Below are 14,765 nucleotides of genomic sequence, written 5' to 3' on the forward strand. Positions count from 1 at the left end.
GAGCATATCATCATCGTTCCATCATCATTCGTCCACATTCTCCCACCACTAAAGTGTCTCCTCCCCATGCTGTGCCATACCATACAGTACTCTCAATGGCCAGCAGGTGTCTCCTCACCTTTTGAAACCAACTGGAATTGTTCCCTGGAAGAACAGAGCCATCCCAATTTTGAAAACAGCAGCGACAGACTCCACTTCTCTTGAGATCTGTATCACACAAACACTGGGATTAATACAAAGAGGTTTGCCTGTTGCAGTGATTCATAACCTTGGTGCTGAGGAGTCTGCTGGGTTCTGCTGGCAATCAGCATTTTTACATTACATTACATTATTGGCATTTATCCAGAGCGACGTACAACAAAGTGCATACCCATAACCAGGGGTAAGTGCGCTGAAAGACCCTAGAGGGAAGTACAATTTCAATTGCTACCCGTACAACAAAGATAAGGACCAGGGGCTTTTTTTTAATTATTTTTTTTTAAACAACAAATAAACAAACAACCAGCAAAAGTGACCAAACTTAACTATCCAAATACTGCTTACCTAGCCAACTAAAGAATGTGGTCTGGCAGGGGTGTAGGGTCTGATGATTTTTTGTAGGTAAGCTGGGGAAGACCCCTTAACTGCATGGAAGGCTAGCACCAATGTTTTGAATTTGATGCGAGCCATGACAGGCAGCCAGTGGAGGGAAGTAAGCAGGGGGGTGACGTGTGAGTATTTGGGAAGGTTGAAGACCAGATGAGCTGCTGCATTCTGGATAAGTTGGAGGGGTCTGATGGCGGACGCTGGGAGGCCAGCCAAGAGGGAATTTCAGTAGTCCAGGCGGGACAGAACTTGATTAATCAATCAATTAAATGCATCTGAACATCCAGAGTTAACGCCCCTGATGTAACTGGGTCTAAAAGGATTCACAATTAAAATGCAAAAAACAAAAACCAGCAACCTCGCAAGAACCAGGGTTGTGAATCCATTGTTCTAGAGCAACGGTTCCCAAACTTGGTCGTGGGGACCCCTGTGCATGCTGTTTGGGAATACACTGTTCTATTGCAACATAATGAAAATTCTTGACATTTATATAGCTCCTTTATCCAAAGCGCTGAACAATTGATGCTTCTCATTCACCCATTCATATACGCACTCTCACACTAACATCTGCCATGCAAGGCACCAACCAGCTGGTCAGGAGCATTTAGGGGTTAGGTGTTGTGCTCGGGACACTTGGAAACACACAGGATAGGAATCGAACCGGCAATCCTCCGACTGCCAGACGATTGCTCTTACCGCCTGAGCCAATGTCGCCCCATGTGAAACGTGTAGATGGAGAGAAGCAGGGGCAAAAGTAATAGCACACCAATGCCTAAAACATTGAGTAACTGAGATGCAGTTTGTATGTATGCATGCAAGAGAGCACAGAATTAATGTGGGTTTCTGTGTTTGTGCGTGTGTGTGTGTGTGTGTGTGGGCATATATCTATGGTTATGTGTGTGTGCGCATGTGGTTGTGTGTATGTGCAGTTGTGTGTGTGTGTGTGTGTGTGTGTGCTGGGAGGCCAGTGCACACACACTAACCTTTTTAGCCTTTTTCTTTATCACTACATCTTCTCCCTGAAACACAAACACAGGAGTGAGTAGAGCAATACAAAACAATAAACTTCCTAATCAAGTCAACAAATACTTGAATGCAAAGACAATGGCTGAAAAGTAAATATGGGTGTTGTTTAAGGAGGGAGGGCTGTCACAATTCCTTAAGAAAGTTCAACAATTCAAGCCCTCCAGTAGTTTACTGCCTCAGGCTTAGTTTGTGTAAGCAGAACCTCCACTGGAGTCTTGCTCTTGCGGAACGCAAGAGATGTAGCCAATTGGAATCCATTTCCTAAATCAACGTTTTTTGTGACCTTTTTTTTTCAGTTTTATTATTAAACCTATTGATGAATGTCATTTTAACCCATAAGGATGTAGATCACCCATAGCCACTGCAAACCATACTAACATTAGACTCGATAACACTGTGCTGGCTAGCCATTACTGAATGTGACCTTGTGTTTACATTGTCACACAACAGGTAGTAGACTCAATTAATGGAACATGGTAGGCTATAAGCTAACATGACAGGGCGGGGAAATTACAGAAACTCGTCCAAGGGGAAAAAAAGACTCAAAGATTTGGGAGCATTTCACACTCAAAAAACAACAACAAATTAGTTGTCTGTCGTTACTGCAAAACTGAGCTTGACTTTCTAAAAGCACGACATCCTTGCTGCAGCATTTGATGAGGAAGCATCCAGTAACATCAGAAGACAGGCATGGAAGGTTAGTGAACTTTTTGTTTACTTTAGGTAGCCATCACAGCTAACATTAGCACAATACATGAAAACCACAGTAATCAAAACGATTACTGAATGAGCGCCCGTTTCAAATGAGCATTCAATATAGGAAGAGCATAACATTAGCAAGAGCCACACAAGTGCTTCCAGGTGTCTGTTCAGTGCTGCTAGTGAGAATCTTTTTATTTATTGAGTCATGTTCATGACAAGTCATTTCTGGATACTGACTAATCTTTTATATACTTAATATAATACACTTAATATACTTACATTTTAATATTTTATATTTCAAATTAAATATTAAAAATTTTTTTCATGAAAAATAGGATGGAAATTGTCTAGGAATAATGAGCTATAGTCTACCTTATTTTCAATTTCTGGCAATAGGCTTTTTTTATTCAATTTAATGAACTCCATTAATCATAATAATCAACAGAATACACAAATATTATAAAATATTATAAAATAGTCATTAGTGACACCCAGGGCATAACTAAAACCACATTACACTCCGGGGCCCCCTCCCCTTCATTATAATTACCAACACGCATACTTGCAGTGTGCCTGCACCTGCAATTCAGATCCAGTCCTGCCATTAGCTACGCCCCTGGTGACACCATTAACAGGATACCAAATACCTAAATTACCGAAAAGCCTAAATATACAAAGCCCACTGCTCCTACTTACCTTGATAATTTTGACAGAGTGAATAGTGATGTCCTGAGTGATATTTAGGGCACAGACTTGGTCCACCGGCATGCGGTGGTTGAAGAAATGGCACAGGAAACCATTTGCGACCACCTGCAGCAGCCAAAGAGGATGCAGGGATTCAGGAAAATTCGCTATTCACTGTTTATGTTAACCTTCCTTTTTCCTCCAACAAAGGGATTCAATCTGTCAACTAAATTAAATCGTTCCTCTCCAGTAAGGAGGCATTACATGTATACACACAACATGCAAACAGCGTTCTTGTTCCTCCTGACCTGGTAGCCTTCCTCAGTAATGACTAAGACCAACTCAAAGTCATCCCCGGGTCCAAAGGGCACAATGTCGACCAGGTCATCATCTCCCCAGGCGCCATCCTTACAGGAGTTGCACACCACCTCATCCTCGGCCCGGCCGGTGAATAGGAAGGCTATGTCAGAGCCCACCTTCTGCCCGTACTGCAGGCCGATGGTGTAACTGCAGGGGGTGACAGAGAGCAAGGAAGTTTCATCAGACTGCAGTGGGTCACCAGGTAACATTACAGTAATTTAGCTGACGCTTAACAGTTGTAAACAGTTTACTAGACTAAGCAGTGGGGCTAAGGGTGTTGCTCAAGGGACCGATAGCTGTGCGGATCTTATCATGGCTATGCCGGGCAATGAGCCACTGCCTTCCAGGTCCCAGTTATGTACCTTAACCGGCTACCGGCTGTAAGACATAGTAAAATAAAAGAGTCCACACACTGTATATTATCCTGAATAATAAGAATTCATGAAGCATGTGAACTTCGGATGTGGGTGTACATTCTGCGATTCACCAGGTAAGATACTCTTACAATCCTCCTCATTCTGTCATCATCTCTGCTTCTGAATGACAAAAGATTATGGTGCTTCAAATGGGAATGATTTGGTATCATTGAGATGTAGCCAGTTGTCTAATTACGTGCTAATGTTCTAGTGTAAAGACAGCAATAGTGTTGTCAAAATCTGCAATACTGTGAAAATCTAATCACAAAGTCTCTAAGCAGGCAAAACTGCACTAACCATGGGGGAGCAAGGCTTCACAAATTGTATTAGTGTCCCGTCAATCACTGATAATGTGGTAACTCTAGGACTTGGAACTGTACATTCAACTCACTTTTCCCTGATTTGTATTTGCACTTTATTGTACGTCGCTCTGGATAAGAGCATCTGCTAAATGACTGTAATGTAATGATGTGTGTTGCTCCCTAATAGTACTCAATGAAAGTGTGTTGCTCCCTAATAGTACTCAATGAAAGTGTGTTGCTCCCTAATAGTACTCAATGAAAGGGGGAAGTAATGGAGTCACTGAGGGCTAATGCTGCCACCCTTTTTGGATCCATGCAGCCCCGTTCATTCATCTACCACAAATTATCTCCATTCCCTGCAATACTTTCAGTGGACAGCAAGAAGCACGTTACCTCGCTGAGTCTTCAGGAATTGTTCCCTGGATGTACAGCGCTGTCCCTGCCCTCAAACGGCCGTACATAGGCGCCACATATGGGACTGTCTGCACAACACAAACACTGGGATTAGCACAGAGCAGTTTGCCTGTTGCAGCGGTTCATAACCAGCACTTAAAAAATAAATCTCAGCACTTGACTAATCCATCAGTCAACAAAAGCAGTCAACTGCAGCAATGTGGAGCTCACAAAACCTGAGGCTGAAAATCTACTGGTCTGTTGCAAGAGAATGCAGATGAAGGTTTGTGAGTGTAGCACAGACAGTAGTGAAAACACTGATGGACGATGTGTGCATGTGTGTCCGTGTCTGTGTGAGTGCGTCTGTGTGTGTGTGTGTGTGTGTGTGTGTGAGTGTGTCTGTGTGTGTGTGTTTGTGTGTGTGTGTGTGTGTGTGTGTGGACTCACAAGGAAGTCAATTTTTCCATCATCTGGAACTCCCTGCTCACTTTGTCCTGCCTGAAACACAATTTCCAAAAATGTGAAATCAAATTTTAAAACGCAAGTACAAAAGAAAAAAAAAGCAAATATGAATACTTATGAGCAAATACAAATGGTTAAATGGTTACCTAGAAAATGTCTGCTGTGTAAGACCATTCACAACAGGATATTTTTAAATGCGAAAAAGCAAACCGCTAAATTTATATGTAGAAGGCACACTGCTCATCCTCACCTGGATGATGTTGAGGGTCTGCATGGAGACGTCCCCAGCGATCTGTATGGTGCTCACTTGCTCGACCGACATGCGGTGCTTGAAGAAGTGGCACTGGCGACCGTTTATGTTCACCTGTAGGAACCAGATGGTCACTAATGACTGCTGCTCAGGATTTCTATTCATTTAATTTATTTATTTACTACTAAGCATGCAGTCTTTCATTGTAATATCAATCCCTTCTGAAGTAAAGATTATAGAGATTATATTCCTCTCCAGTAAAGGGGCATTATATATGGTTAATGGTTGGCATTTATATAGCGCCTTTATCCAAAGCGCTGTGCAATTGATGTTTCTCATTCACCCATTCATACACACACTCATACAACAACAGTGATTGGCTGCCATGCAAGGTACCAACCAGCTCATCAGGGTTAGGTGTCTTGCTCAGGTACACTTTGACACACCCAGGGCGATCTTCCAGGCGATTGCTCTTACCGCCTGAGCCAATGTTGCCCCAATATATGCTCACAAAATGCACACACACACACACACACACACACACACACACAAACAGACACACATGCACACACGTTTCAGCTCTTCTCACCGTGTATCCCTCTGAGCTGATGATGTATACAATCTCAAATTCCTCATCCTTATTGAAGAGCATCCCTTCTACACTCTCCTCCGGTCCCCAGCCACCGTTCTGGAACGCGTTGAACACCACCACTCCGGAATCCAATTTGTGGTTTAAGTGGATGCCGATGTCACTTCCTTCCATCTCTGCATTCTGCAGATTGATGTAAAAACTGTAGGGGGCGACAGAGAGCATTGAGTTTTTAGCACAGGCCAGGCAGGAAAAGGATTGTAAATGAGACCACTTATCTTAGCTGTTAGATATTCTCATCCTTTGCAAATGGTTCTATAACAGGGGTGCACAACTCCCGTCCTCGAGGGAAAGTCTGCGTACTGGTTTTTGTACGAATTGCCTTGTTTTTAATTTGCTGACAGCTATTGAGCACAGTAAATCAGCTGTAGCCGGTACTCATAATCATATCTTATCTGACATGTGTGAGTCAATGAAATAATTGAGACCAGAATTTTGGCACAAAATCCTGTAACGGATAGGCCCTTGTTGTGCACCCCTGTTCTACATGAAGAGCTAAGTGGCAACTTCGGAAGTCTCACTATGCAGACAAAATGTGACTGATCAACAATAATTAGCAGATACAAATTGATGGTAGATATGGGCTATGGAGTGCATAGCCCGGAGCATTTTCATGAATAAATGCATGCTAATCTGCTCAAAAATATAAATACAATGTCATCAATGTCATTCAATTTTGTTAAACCCTAAACAACCATAAGAGTCACTTAGCAGCCAGATGGAGGAATGATGTGATTTCAGCTCACAAACTGAATAATCAGTGGAGCTCTAGAGAGCTGTCAATCACTGACTTGCTTCAACCAATGAAAGTATGTTGTGACCCCATTCCCTGCAGTACCTTTCACGACAAGTTCCCTTGAAGTACAGATACATCAGTGGTCTCAACCCGCCATAGATGGGTGACACGTGTGGGATTTCCTGCGCAACACAAACATTGGGATTAGTACAGAGCAGTTTATCTGCTGCAGTGCTGGAGAGCTGTAGGGTCTGCTGGGTTTCACTGTCAATCAGCATTCAATAGATCAATCAATTACAGTAGTTCACACATTTACTTGACCTCATCTGGTTTAATTGGATGAACATACGTTCATGATTTTAGGTTTTAAAGAGAGAGAGACAGAGAAAGATAGATGGACAGAGAGAGAGAGAGAGAGAGAGAGAGAGAGAGAGAGAGAGCCCGGCCAGTATACTCACAGAAATCGCAATCTTTCCAAGACCTGGTTGTTCCGGTCCGCTCTGAAACACAAACTCAGTTAAGGGAGGGTGGGGGAAGCACAAAACAATCAACACCTAATCCAGTCATGTCTACAAATGCTAAACTGTGTACTCTGTAATACACATTGTAACATGTTCTCAAAGCCTACTTTTAAGTAACGAAAGCACGCCGCTGATCCTCCTCACCTGGACTATGTGGACGGGCTTCAGGCTGACATCTCCAACAATGTTCACGGCGCTCACTTGCTCCACCTGCATACGGTGCTTGAAGAAGTGGAACTGACGACCATTTGCAATCACCTGAAGGAGCCGGAGTGAATATTTCTGTCAATGTTACGTTTCCTTCAAAGCAGTTCATCTGCTAATGGAATATCATGGCCCTGTTCGCACAAATACACACTCACACACAGTGGACTCACACACACATACACAAACAGATACACACTCATACACAGTGGTCCCACACACACGTACACGAACAGATACACACTCATACACAGTGTACACGCACACACGCATATGCACAAATACACACTCATATGCAGTGTACCCACACACACACACACACACACACACACACACATACATACATACATACATACATATATGGATACACACTCAAACACAGTGTAGACTAATACACAGTTTCTGTCCTTCTGACCTGGTAGCCCTCTGTGGTGACGATGATGAGTAGCTCAAAGTCCTCTCCCTTACAGAAGGGCATCTCAGCGGGCCTCTCCTCCTCTTCCCAGCTGCCACTCCGGCAGGTGTTAAACACCACAGACTCCTCGAACCGGGGGTTGACATGGAGGGCGACGTCACTGCCTTCCATCCCGCTGTTCTGCAGGTTGATGGCAAAACTGTAGGGGGCGATAGTGAGCAAGGAAGCTTCATCATAAGACTCCTGACAGTAACCAGACAAAATACGCGGCTCTTAAAATCCTCCTCAGCCCTTCGGTCCTCTGTGCTACTGAACTACATTCATTGTTCATAAATATGCCCCACAAATAATTGGAATGCTTTAGCTTAATCGGTAGGGAGACAGAACTTGAAGTGTTAAGAAAACACAGACGGGTATCTGATTATTTGTATGTGGTTTCATCCTGCAACAGCCTAGAAAATCGTAGAGAATAGGTGGATTCATGTTCTGAAATACTCAAGCAAACAGCATCACAACAAGGGCCTGCTTATCAACCTATGCCTTTCATAGCTATTTGGAGTCTATAACGTCCATTTAAAAATGACACGGAACATAAGTGTTGGGTACTGGATTCCTGCCACAGGAACAAAGTAACGTGAATGTGTCTGTTGTATTGCCAGGGTTCCTCCAATGAGCCCCAAAAGCCTTGCCCTCCCATTGGCTCCGACAGGGAGTGTAATAGGAATTTAATATATTCCATAGAATTAATATAATTTAAATACTTGTGTATTTTCACACCAAAGCTTTCTTCCATCCACTTCCAGGAAAATTCATTTAGATTCTCATCGACCAATGGGAGTGTATGCCGATCATCTTTTATCTGTTCCCCTTGTGGTGGCCCGATCGGAAATCGGTACACCACTGGAGTGGAACAGCCCGTGCGCCGGCGCCAAGTGCTAGGAAAAATTATTAACCACGTGTATTTCCCCAGGTCGTATCTAACAGAGCCGCACCGGAGAGAGAGCCAGCGAGGAGAGTCAGAACCATGGCCAGCGACACGGGGAAAGACGCGTGGGGAATGTGAGGAAGAAACGATTAACCCTTCTCATTGGACAGGCGCAGCCGTACCGACTCCGAGAGAGAGAGGAGCCTTACAAAAGACGAGGCGCAACCACAGAGTGGGGCTGAGTACGGAGGGAGACGGAGGCGAAGCCCAGTGAGTGGGAAACAGCCATTTGGAAGCAAGTGACGACACCACAGTGGAAGCGGGTCTTCGGAGGCCCTACCGAAAGGCGCGGCCGGTACGGACCACCCAGAACCACCGACGGACCGGGAGACCTAATTTTTTGGCCGGTGTTTTTTTTCCCCGTTTTTCTGAGAAAGAAAGTTTTATTTTTGGGACGTTGTAAAAGTGCCCTGAAGGCACACCAGAACCTCATTAAAATACAAGTTTGATGAACTACTCTTGCTCTCTCTGCCTCTCTCTCCCCACGGGGCGCCACACCCTGCAATCAATGTCCTCTCATGCAGCGGTGTGGTGCGGTACACCCCTCCCAGTCTCGTGCCCATCCATTCTCTGCAGTTCACTCCATGGTCAGCAGGGCGCTCCTCACCTTTTGGCCACGGAGGGAATGGTTCCTTTGAAGTACAGATACATCCCATGTCTCAACCCGCCATTGATTGGCTCCGAATGTGGGGTGGTCTGCAGAACACAAACACTGGGATTAATAGAGAGCAGTTTGTTGCAGTGCTTCATAACCCTGGTGCTGGAGACCTGTAGGATCTGCTGGGTTTCACTGTCAATCGGCACTTAATTTACAAAATGCTTAAAGCAGCCTGTTTTTTTTATTTATTGTAAAATGTGTTGAGGAAGTTTCTGGGAACTCTTTTCCATGTACAGAGGGGAGGTTGTTGCTACTGGCTACAGGGTGAAGAAGCTTATGTACAGCAAAGCGAAACCACAAGCCAGTGGGATTGTGGAATTGCTTTTCTTGGTAGTGACAGCTATCCGAAAACAGAGATATAAAGATATAAAGATTTGAAATATATAAACAGAGGTGAGTGGGTGGGGTTGAGGATGGAGGAGGAGACTGACTTTGATTGTAAACACTGCAGTAAGGCTAAAACTCCTGCATAGCATGCCTTTCGTACAAAAGCCAGCAAACCTTGTATGTGTAGTGTGTGTGTGTGTATGTGTAGACAACAAACATTGTACTCACACTAACCACCACCGGTCCTGGAGCTGGCAGTGCAGGTGCTCCTTTTCCTCTCTGAAACACAAGCTTGGTTAGATGTGGGTGGAAAGAACACAATCTCCTAATAAAACCATGTTTAACAATGCCCAAATGCAAATACAAAATCGTAAATACAAATAGAAATGCCCAAAGGCAAATACCGTTATTTAAATGTCAAAATGAGGCATTGTAAAAGAGAACCTGCCACCTGAAAGTAAGTGCCAGAATTTAAATGTACGGCTCACCTCGGTCATGTTGACAAGCTTCATGCTGACTTCCCCAGTGATGTTTACGGCAGTCACGCACTCCACTGGCATGCGATGTGCGAAAAAGTAGAAGTGACTACCGTTGTAGTACACCTGCAGGAGTCAAAATGGAGGAGAGGAGCATTATTCTTTCATAAATTATTATTTTTTATTTAATTTAATTTTTTCTCTAACCAAAACATTGAAAATGTCAATTTAATCTAATTCCAACTTCAGTAATTCCTTGAAGTACAAATACACAGACAGACAGACAGATCTTCTTGACCTGCACACATGCGCAAGCATACACACATTGCATGTGCAATGCACACATGCAAAAAGGTACACACACAAGCACACACACACTTCTTGTCTGTCTGACCTGGTAGCCCTCGGCGGTGATCATGTAGACCAATTCAAAGCTTTTCCCCTTTGTGAAGGGCATCATAGGGATCGCAACCTCCTCTTCCCAGCTGCTACTCCGCCAGGTGTTTAACACCACAGAATTTGCATTGAACCGGGCGTTGAAGTGGAAGGCAATGTCACTTCCTTCCATCTGCCCGTACTGCAGATTGATGCAAAAACTGTAGGGAGCGACAGAGAGCAAGGAAATTTAATCACAGATTCACGAGATAAGAAACTCAACTCTTACAATCCACCTCTGAGCTTGAATCCTCAACTTTGCCTGAACTACAGGAGGTTTCGGTTGGTAACCGGAGTTTCCAGTGCTTAATCCTTTGAAGGGTTGGATTTTTAGAATGTCTTTTCTTTGTCTGTACACACACACATTTAGAAGATGTATGTAGGAGCAACAGGACCTCTTTGCTGTATTTACAGCACTATTTGTAAGTTTGCGATATTTGATCTGAACTAAACATTGTATTTTAAACAATGTGAGGGTGTAAATGTGATCTCCAGTGTCCGAGGAGCCAAGGAGAAAAGTCTACTCACGCTTCCGCTTCGTCAGGAACCGTTCCATGGAAAAGAAGAAACATTCCCGTCTTCAATCCGGAATAGATGGGCCCCATATGTGGGATTTTCTGCACAACACAAACACTGGGATTAGTACAGAGCAGTTTGTCTGTTGCAGTGTTTCATAACCAAGGTGCTGGATAGGTCTCTAGGGTCTGCTGGGTTTCACTGTCAATCAGCACTTATTGAAAAGCAGTTAATCACACACCTAGTTCATTTCCCTGGGTTAACTGGGCCTAAGGACATTGAATATTTAGAGTCAAAAACTAAATCCACCAAACTGCAGCTCACAACAACCATGGCTGCAGATCTGTTGGTCTATTGTAATAGAATGCAGATGAAGAGATGGAGAGTGTGGGAAATATAGTAGCACAAACAGTTGGTAAAAGCCAGAAGAGCTGAGGTGTGTATTAAAAGATGCCAGCATACTCACAGTTACGACCATCTTTCCTAGACGTGGATGCATGCATCCTTCTCCTCCCTGAAACACAAACTCAGTTAGGAAGTGCTGGGGGAGCACAAAACAGTGTACCCCCCTAATCCTATAATATCAACTACGAAATTAAAATACAAATGCAGAAAGAATGAATGCAATTGCAAATAAATAAATACTCCTCACCCCAACCCTGTTGACGGTCTTCATGGTGACGTTGCCCTGGACCCTGATGTTGCTCACGTGCTCCACCGGTATGTGATGCTTGAACGTGCAGAAATGGGAGCCATTCACAATCACCTGTGGGAGCCAGAAAGGAAGGCAGGACGTCAGGAAAGGCTACTATTCAAAGGTCCTACTGTTTCCTCCTCCAGAGCATTCGATCCGTCGAATATCAGGCTTCCAGGAAATGAGATTATTTTCCATCATAGTGAGTCATGTAAATTATGTATGCATGTAATACACAAAAAGAAACACCAAGATACAAACACACACAACCATACAGTGCATATACAGTATATCCAAAAAAAGAATGCAAATACAGATACACATGCACACACACTTCCTATCCTTTCTCACCTGGTAGCCCCCTGTAGTGATAACGTAGACCACCTCAAAGTCTTTTTCCGTGGTGAAGGGCATTTTTTGGACAACCTCCTTATTTTGCAATTTTCCACTCTGCAAGCTGTACAGCACCACCTCGTTGCGTTTGAACTTGGGCTTGAACAGGAAGGCTGTGTCAGAGTCATTGCTCTCCCCACACTGCAGGTTGATGGTAAAACTGTAGGGGGAAACAAAGTGCAAGGAGGTTTTTTTCACAGGTTCCATCGAGTGACAAGATAAAATGATCAACTTTTACAATCATCATCAGCACTTCAATCCTCTCTGCTTCTGAACGACAGGAGTTGAACAAAATGTTATGAAACCCTAACCTCCAAACAGGAAGTCGCCACACATTCACAAATTGGTGTAATTCGTGGAGTGAAAGTGAGCTGCTTATCACCGATTATATCAAACAATCAAAGGATTTTGTAGAAAAAGTAGTCACAGCCAGATTTCCTGTGGTACCCACAATGGCCACCAGGGGCTTCTCACCTATTGGGATTTTTGTGGACCGTTCCCTGGAAGTGCAGATATGTCCCCATCCTCAAACCTCCATAGACAGTGCCCACGTATGGGGTTCTCTGCACAACACAAACACTGGGATTAACACAGAGCAGTTTGATACTTGTATTGCTTCCAGTAGCATATATCCTGTGACCAGTTTGATTGAACATTTCACCATGCTAAATTACTAAAATGTAAATGTGGTTCATAATCCTGGTTCTGGAGAGCTGGGTAGGGAACATCGCTCTCAATCTGCACTGAATTGATGAATCAATTAAAGGATTTGATTGTACAGTTCATTCTCAACTCATCTGGTTTATTGGATCAAAATTGGTTGATGACTTTCAGGCAGAAACAGAAATCAGCCGACTTTGTGGCTGACAGGGTTCTGAATCAGTTGGTCGTTAGCAATAGAATGCAGATTGAGAAATGGGGGTGTGAGTAATGTGGTAGCTGAACTATAAGAGAGAGAGACAGATGAAAAGAAAGTGTGTGGGCATATGAATGTTTGGGTGTGGCATAGTATGTGTGGTGAGTGGTTAGTGTACTCACAGTCACAACCGTCTTGTGTAGGCCTCGATATCCCTGAACATTTGCCTGAAAAATACCCTCAGTTAGAGGTGTGAGGGGCATGATAATAACTTACCCAATATTGTTTTTAAATTATGAAATGCATAAATGCATTAGACAAATATAGAAATGCAAATAAAACAATTTGACATAAAAATGTGCAGATTGTAAGATACTTTATGAGAGAATCTGCAGAAATTCCTCACCCCAATAATGTTGATGGGCTCCATGGTGACGTCCCCACCAATCCTTATGGCACACACTCTGTCCACCGCTACGCGGTGCTTGAACACGTAGAATCGTCTACCGTTTATCAACAACTGCAGGAGCCAGAGAGGAGGGTAAGGAGTCGAGAAATGTCGCTACACAAAATTTCTGTTACTGTTATTTTTATAGTGCTCTAATGCATTCAGTCTATCAAATGAATATCATGACCAAGTCCAGTAAATGATAATTGTCGTAGTAAGGAGCCACTAAACATGCACAAAATTCACAGAAATGCAAATTCAATACACACATGTACAAGCATACACACATGTGCAAAATAAAGTACACACAAACACATGCTTCCTGTCCTGACCTGGTAGCTGCATGAGGTGACAATGAAGACCATCTCAAAGTTCTGGCCCTTTTTGAATGGCATAATAGCAACCTTCTCCTCCTTTCCCCATTCGCCATTCTGGAAGCTGTTGAACACCACCATCTCTGAGGGCTGGAACTGGGGTTTGAAGAATATGGCTTTTTCACAGCCTTTCTTCTCACCACAATCCAGGCTGATGGAGAACCTGCAAGGGGCAGCAGAGAGCAAGGGTGTTTTTCAAATGATTCCTTTGAGTAACCAGATAATATCAGAAGAATGGGGGTGACATTAGCTCAGGAGGTAAGAGTGGTTGTCTGGCAGTCAGAGGGTCGCTGCCTAGATCCCCTGGGTGTGTTGAAGACACCTACCCCCCAAATGCTCCCAACAAGCTAGTGCTGCCTCCATACTCAGTCCTTCAATTCTCTCTGTTAGTGCAGAACATTCTAGTTGAGTTTCTGATGATTCATGACAATAAATAACAACCAAGCCCACTATATTCATATTGTACATAGTGCCCCATAAAGAATTTTCAGAAGATGGGAATAAAATTGGAATGTTTTGACAGCATAGTTAGAGAGACGGTGTATTTTAAGAATGCACAGATGACTGATGGCGAAACCATGAGGGGATTTTTTACAATACAGAATGTCTGAAGCCTCACGCCCCTTCATGAATTCTCAGAAAATGTATCAACTGTTGTGATCATTGCTTGGAATTTTATGTTTAGTTTTAGTTTTGACTACCAGTTTAATTGTATGCCAATTTCCTCACGAGAGGAAAGCAACATTCTTCTCAAAATCCACCAGACTCACTCACTAAGCAGGGAAAATGGACTAGCTATGGGGACTGAGTTATGTAATTGGTGGAGCTATTGTGGGCTTTCAATCGACAACTCATCTCAGCCATGAAAGCAAAAAAAGGACAATCAGGCAATCAATGA

The 14,765-nt window shown here is 43.5% G+C and overlaps 1 protein-coding gene across 1 annotated transcript in view; it reads right to left on the reverse strand.

The window, feature by feature from the left end:
• LOC133107277 (uncharacterized) overlaps positions 1–14,765 on the reverse strand; it is an 85,120-nt gene that overhangs the window by 23,756 nt on the left and 46,599 nt on the right. The window contains exons 73-96 of the mRNA XM_061216248.1: positions 13,826–14,030; positions 13,452–13,565; positions 13,228–13,272; positions 12,664–12,752; positions 12,148–12,349; positions 11,755–11,868; positions 11,569–11,616; positions 11,115–11,203; positions 10,546–10,747; positions 10,164–10,277; positions 9,904–9,954; positions 9,298–9,386; positions 7,706–7,904; positions 7,231–7,344; positions 7,024–7,065; positions 6,668–6,747; positions 5,770–5,971; positions 5,181–5,294; positions 4,916–4,966; positions 4,469–4,557; positions 3,306–3,504; positions 3,010–3,123; positions 1,569–1,604; positions 119–207 (exon numbers count right to left, since the gene is read on the reverse strand). Coding sequence (XP_061072232.1) covers positions 119–207; positions 1,569–1,604; positions 3,010–3,123; positions 3,306–3,504; positions 4,469–4,557; positions 4,916–4,966; positions 5,181–5,294; positions 5,770–5,971; positions 6,668–6,747; positions 7,024–7,065; positions 7,231–7,344; positions 7,706–7,904; positions 9,298–9,386; positions 9,904–9,954; positions 10,164–10,277; positions 10,546–10,747; positions 11,115–11,203; positions 11,569–11,616; positions 11,755–11,868; positions 12,148–12,349; positions 12,664–12,752; positions 13,228–13,272; positions 13,452–13,565; positions 13,826–14,030 — 2,691 coding nt within the window. The remainder of the gene's footprint in view (positions 1–118; positions 208–1,568; positions 1,605–3,009; positions 3,124–3,305; positions 3,505–4,468; positions 4,558–4,915; positions 4,967–5,180; positions 5,295–5,769; positions 5,972–6,667; positions 6,748–7,023; positions 7,066–7,230; positions 7,345–7,705; positions 7,905–9,297; positions 9,387–9,903; positions 9,955–10,163; positions 10,278–10,545; positions 10,748–11,114; positions 11,204–11,568; positions 11,617–11,754; positions 11,869–12,147; positions 12,350–12,663; positions 12,753–13,227; positions 13,273–13,451; positions 13,566–13,825; positions 14,031–14,765) is intronic.

Source organism: Conger conger, chromosome 13 (genome assembly GCF_963514075.1).
Source record: "Conger conger chromosome 13, fConCon1.1, whole genome shotgun sequence".
NCBI lineage: Eukaryota > Metazoa > Chordata > Actinopteri > Anguilliformes > Congridae > Conger > Conger conger.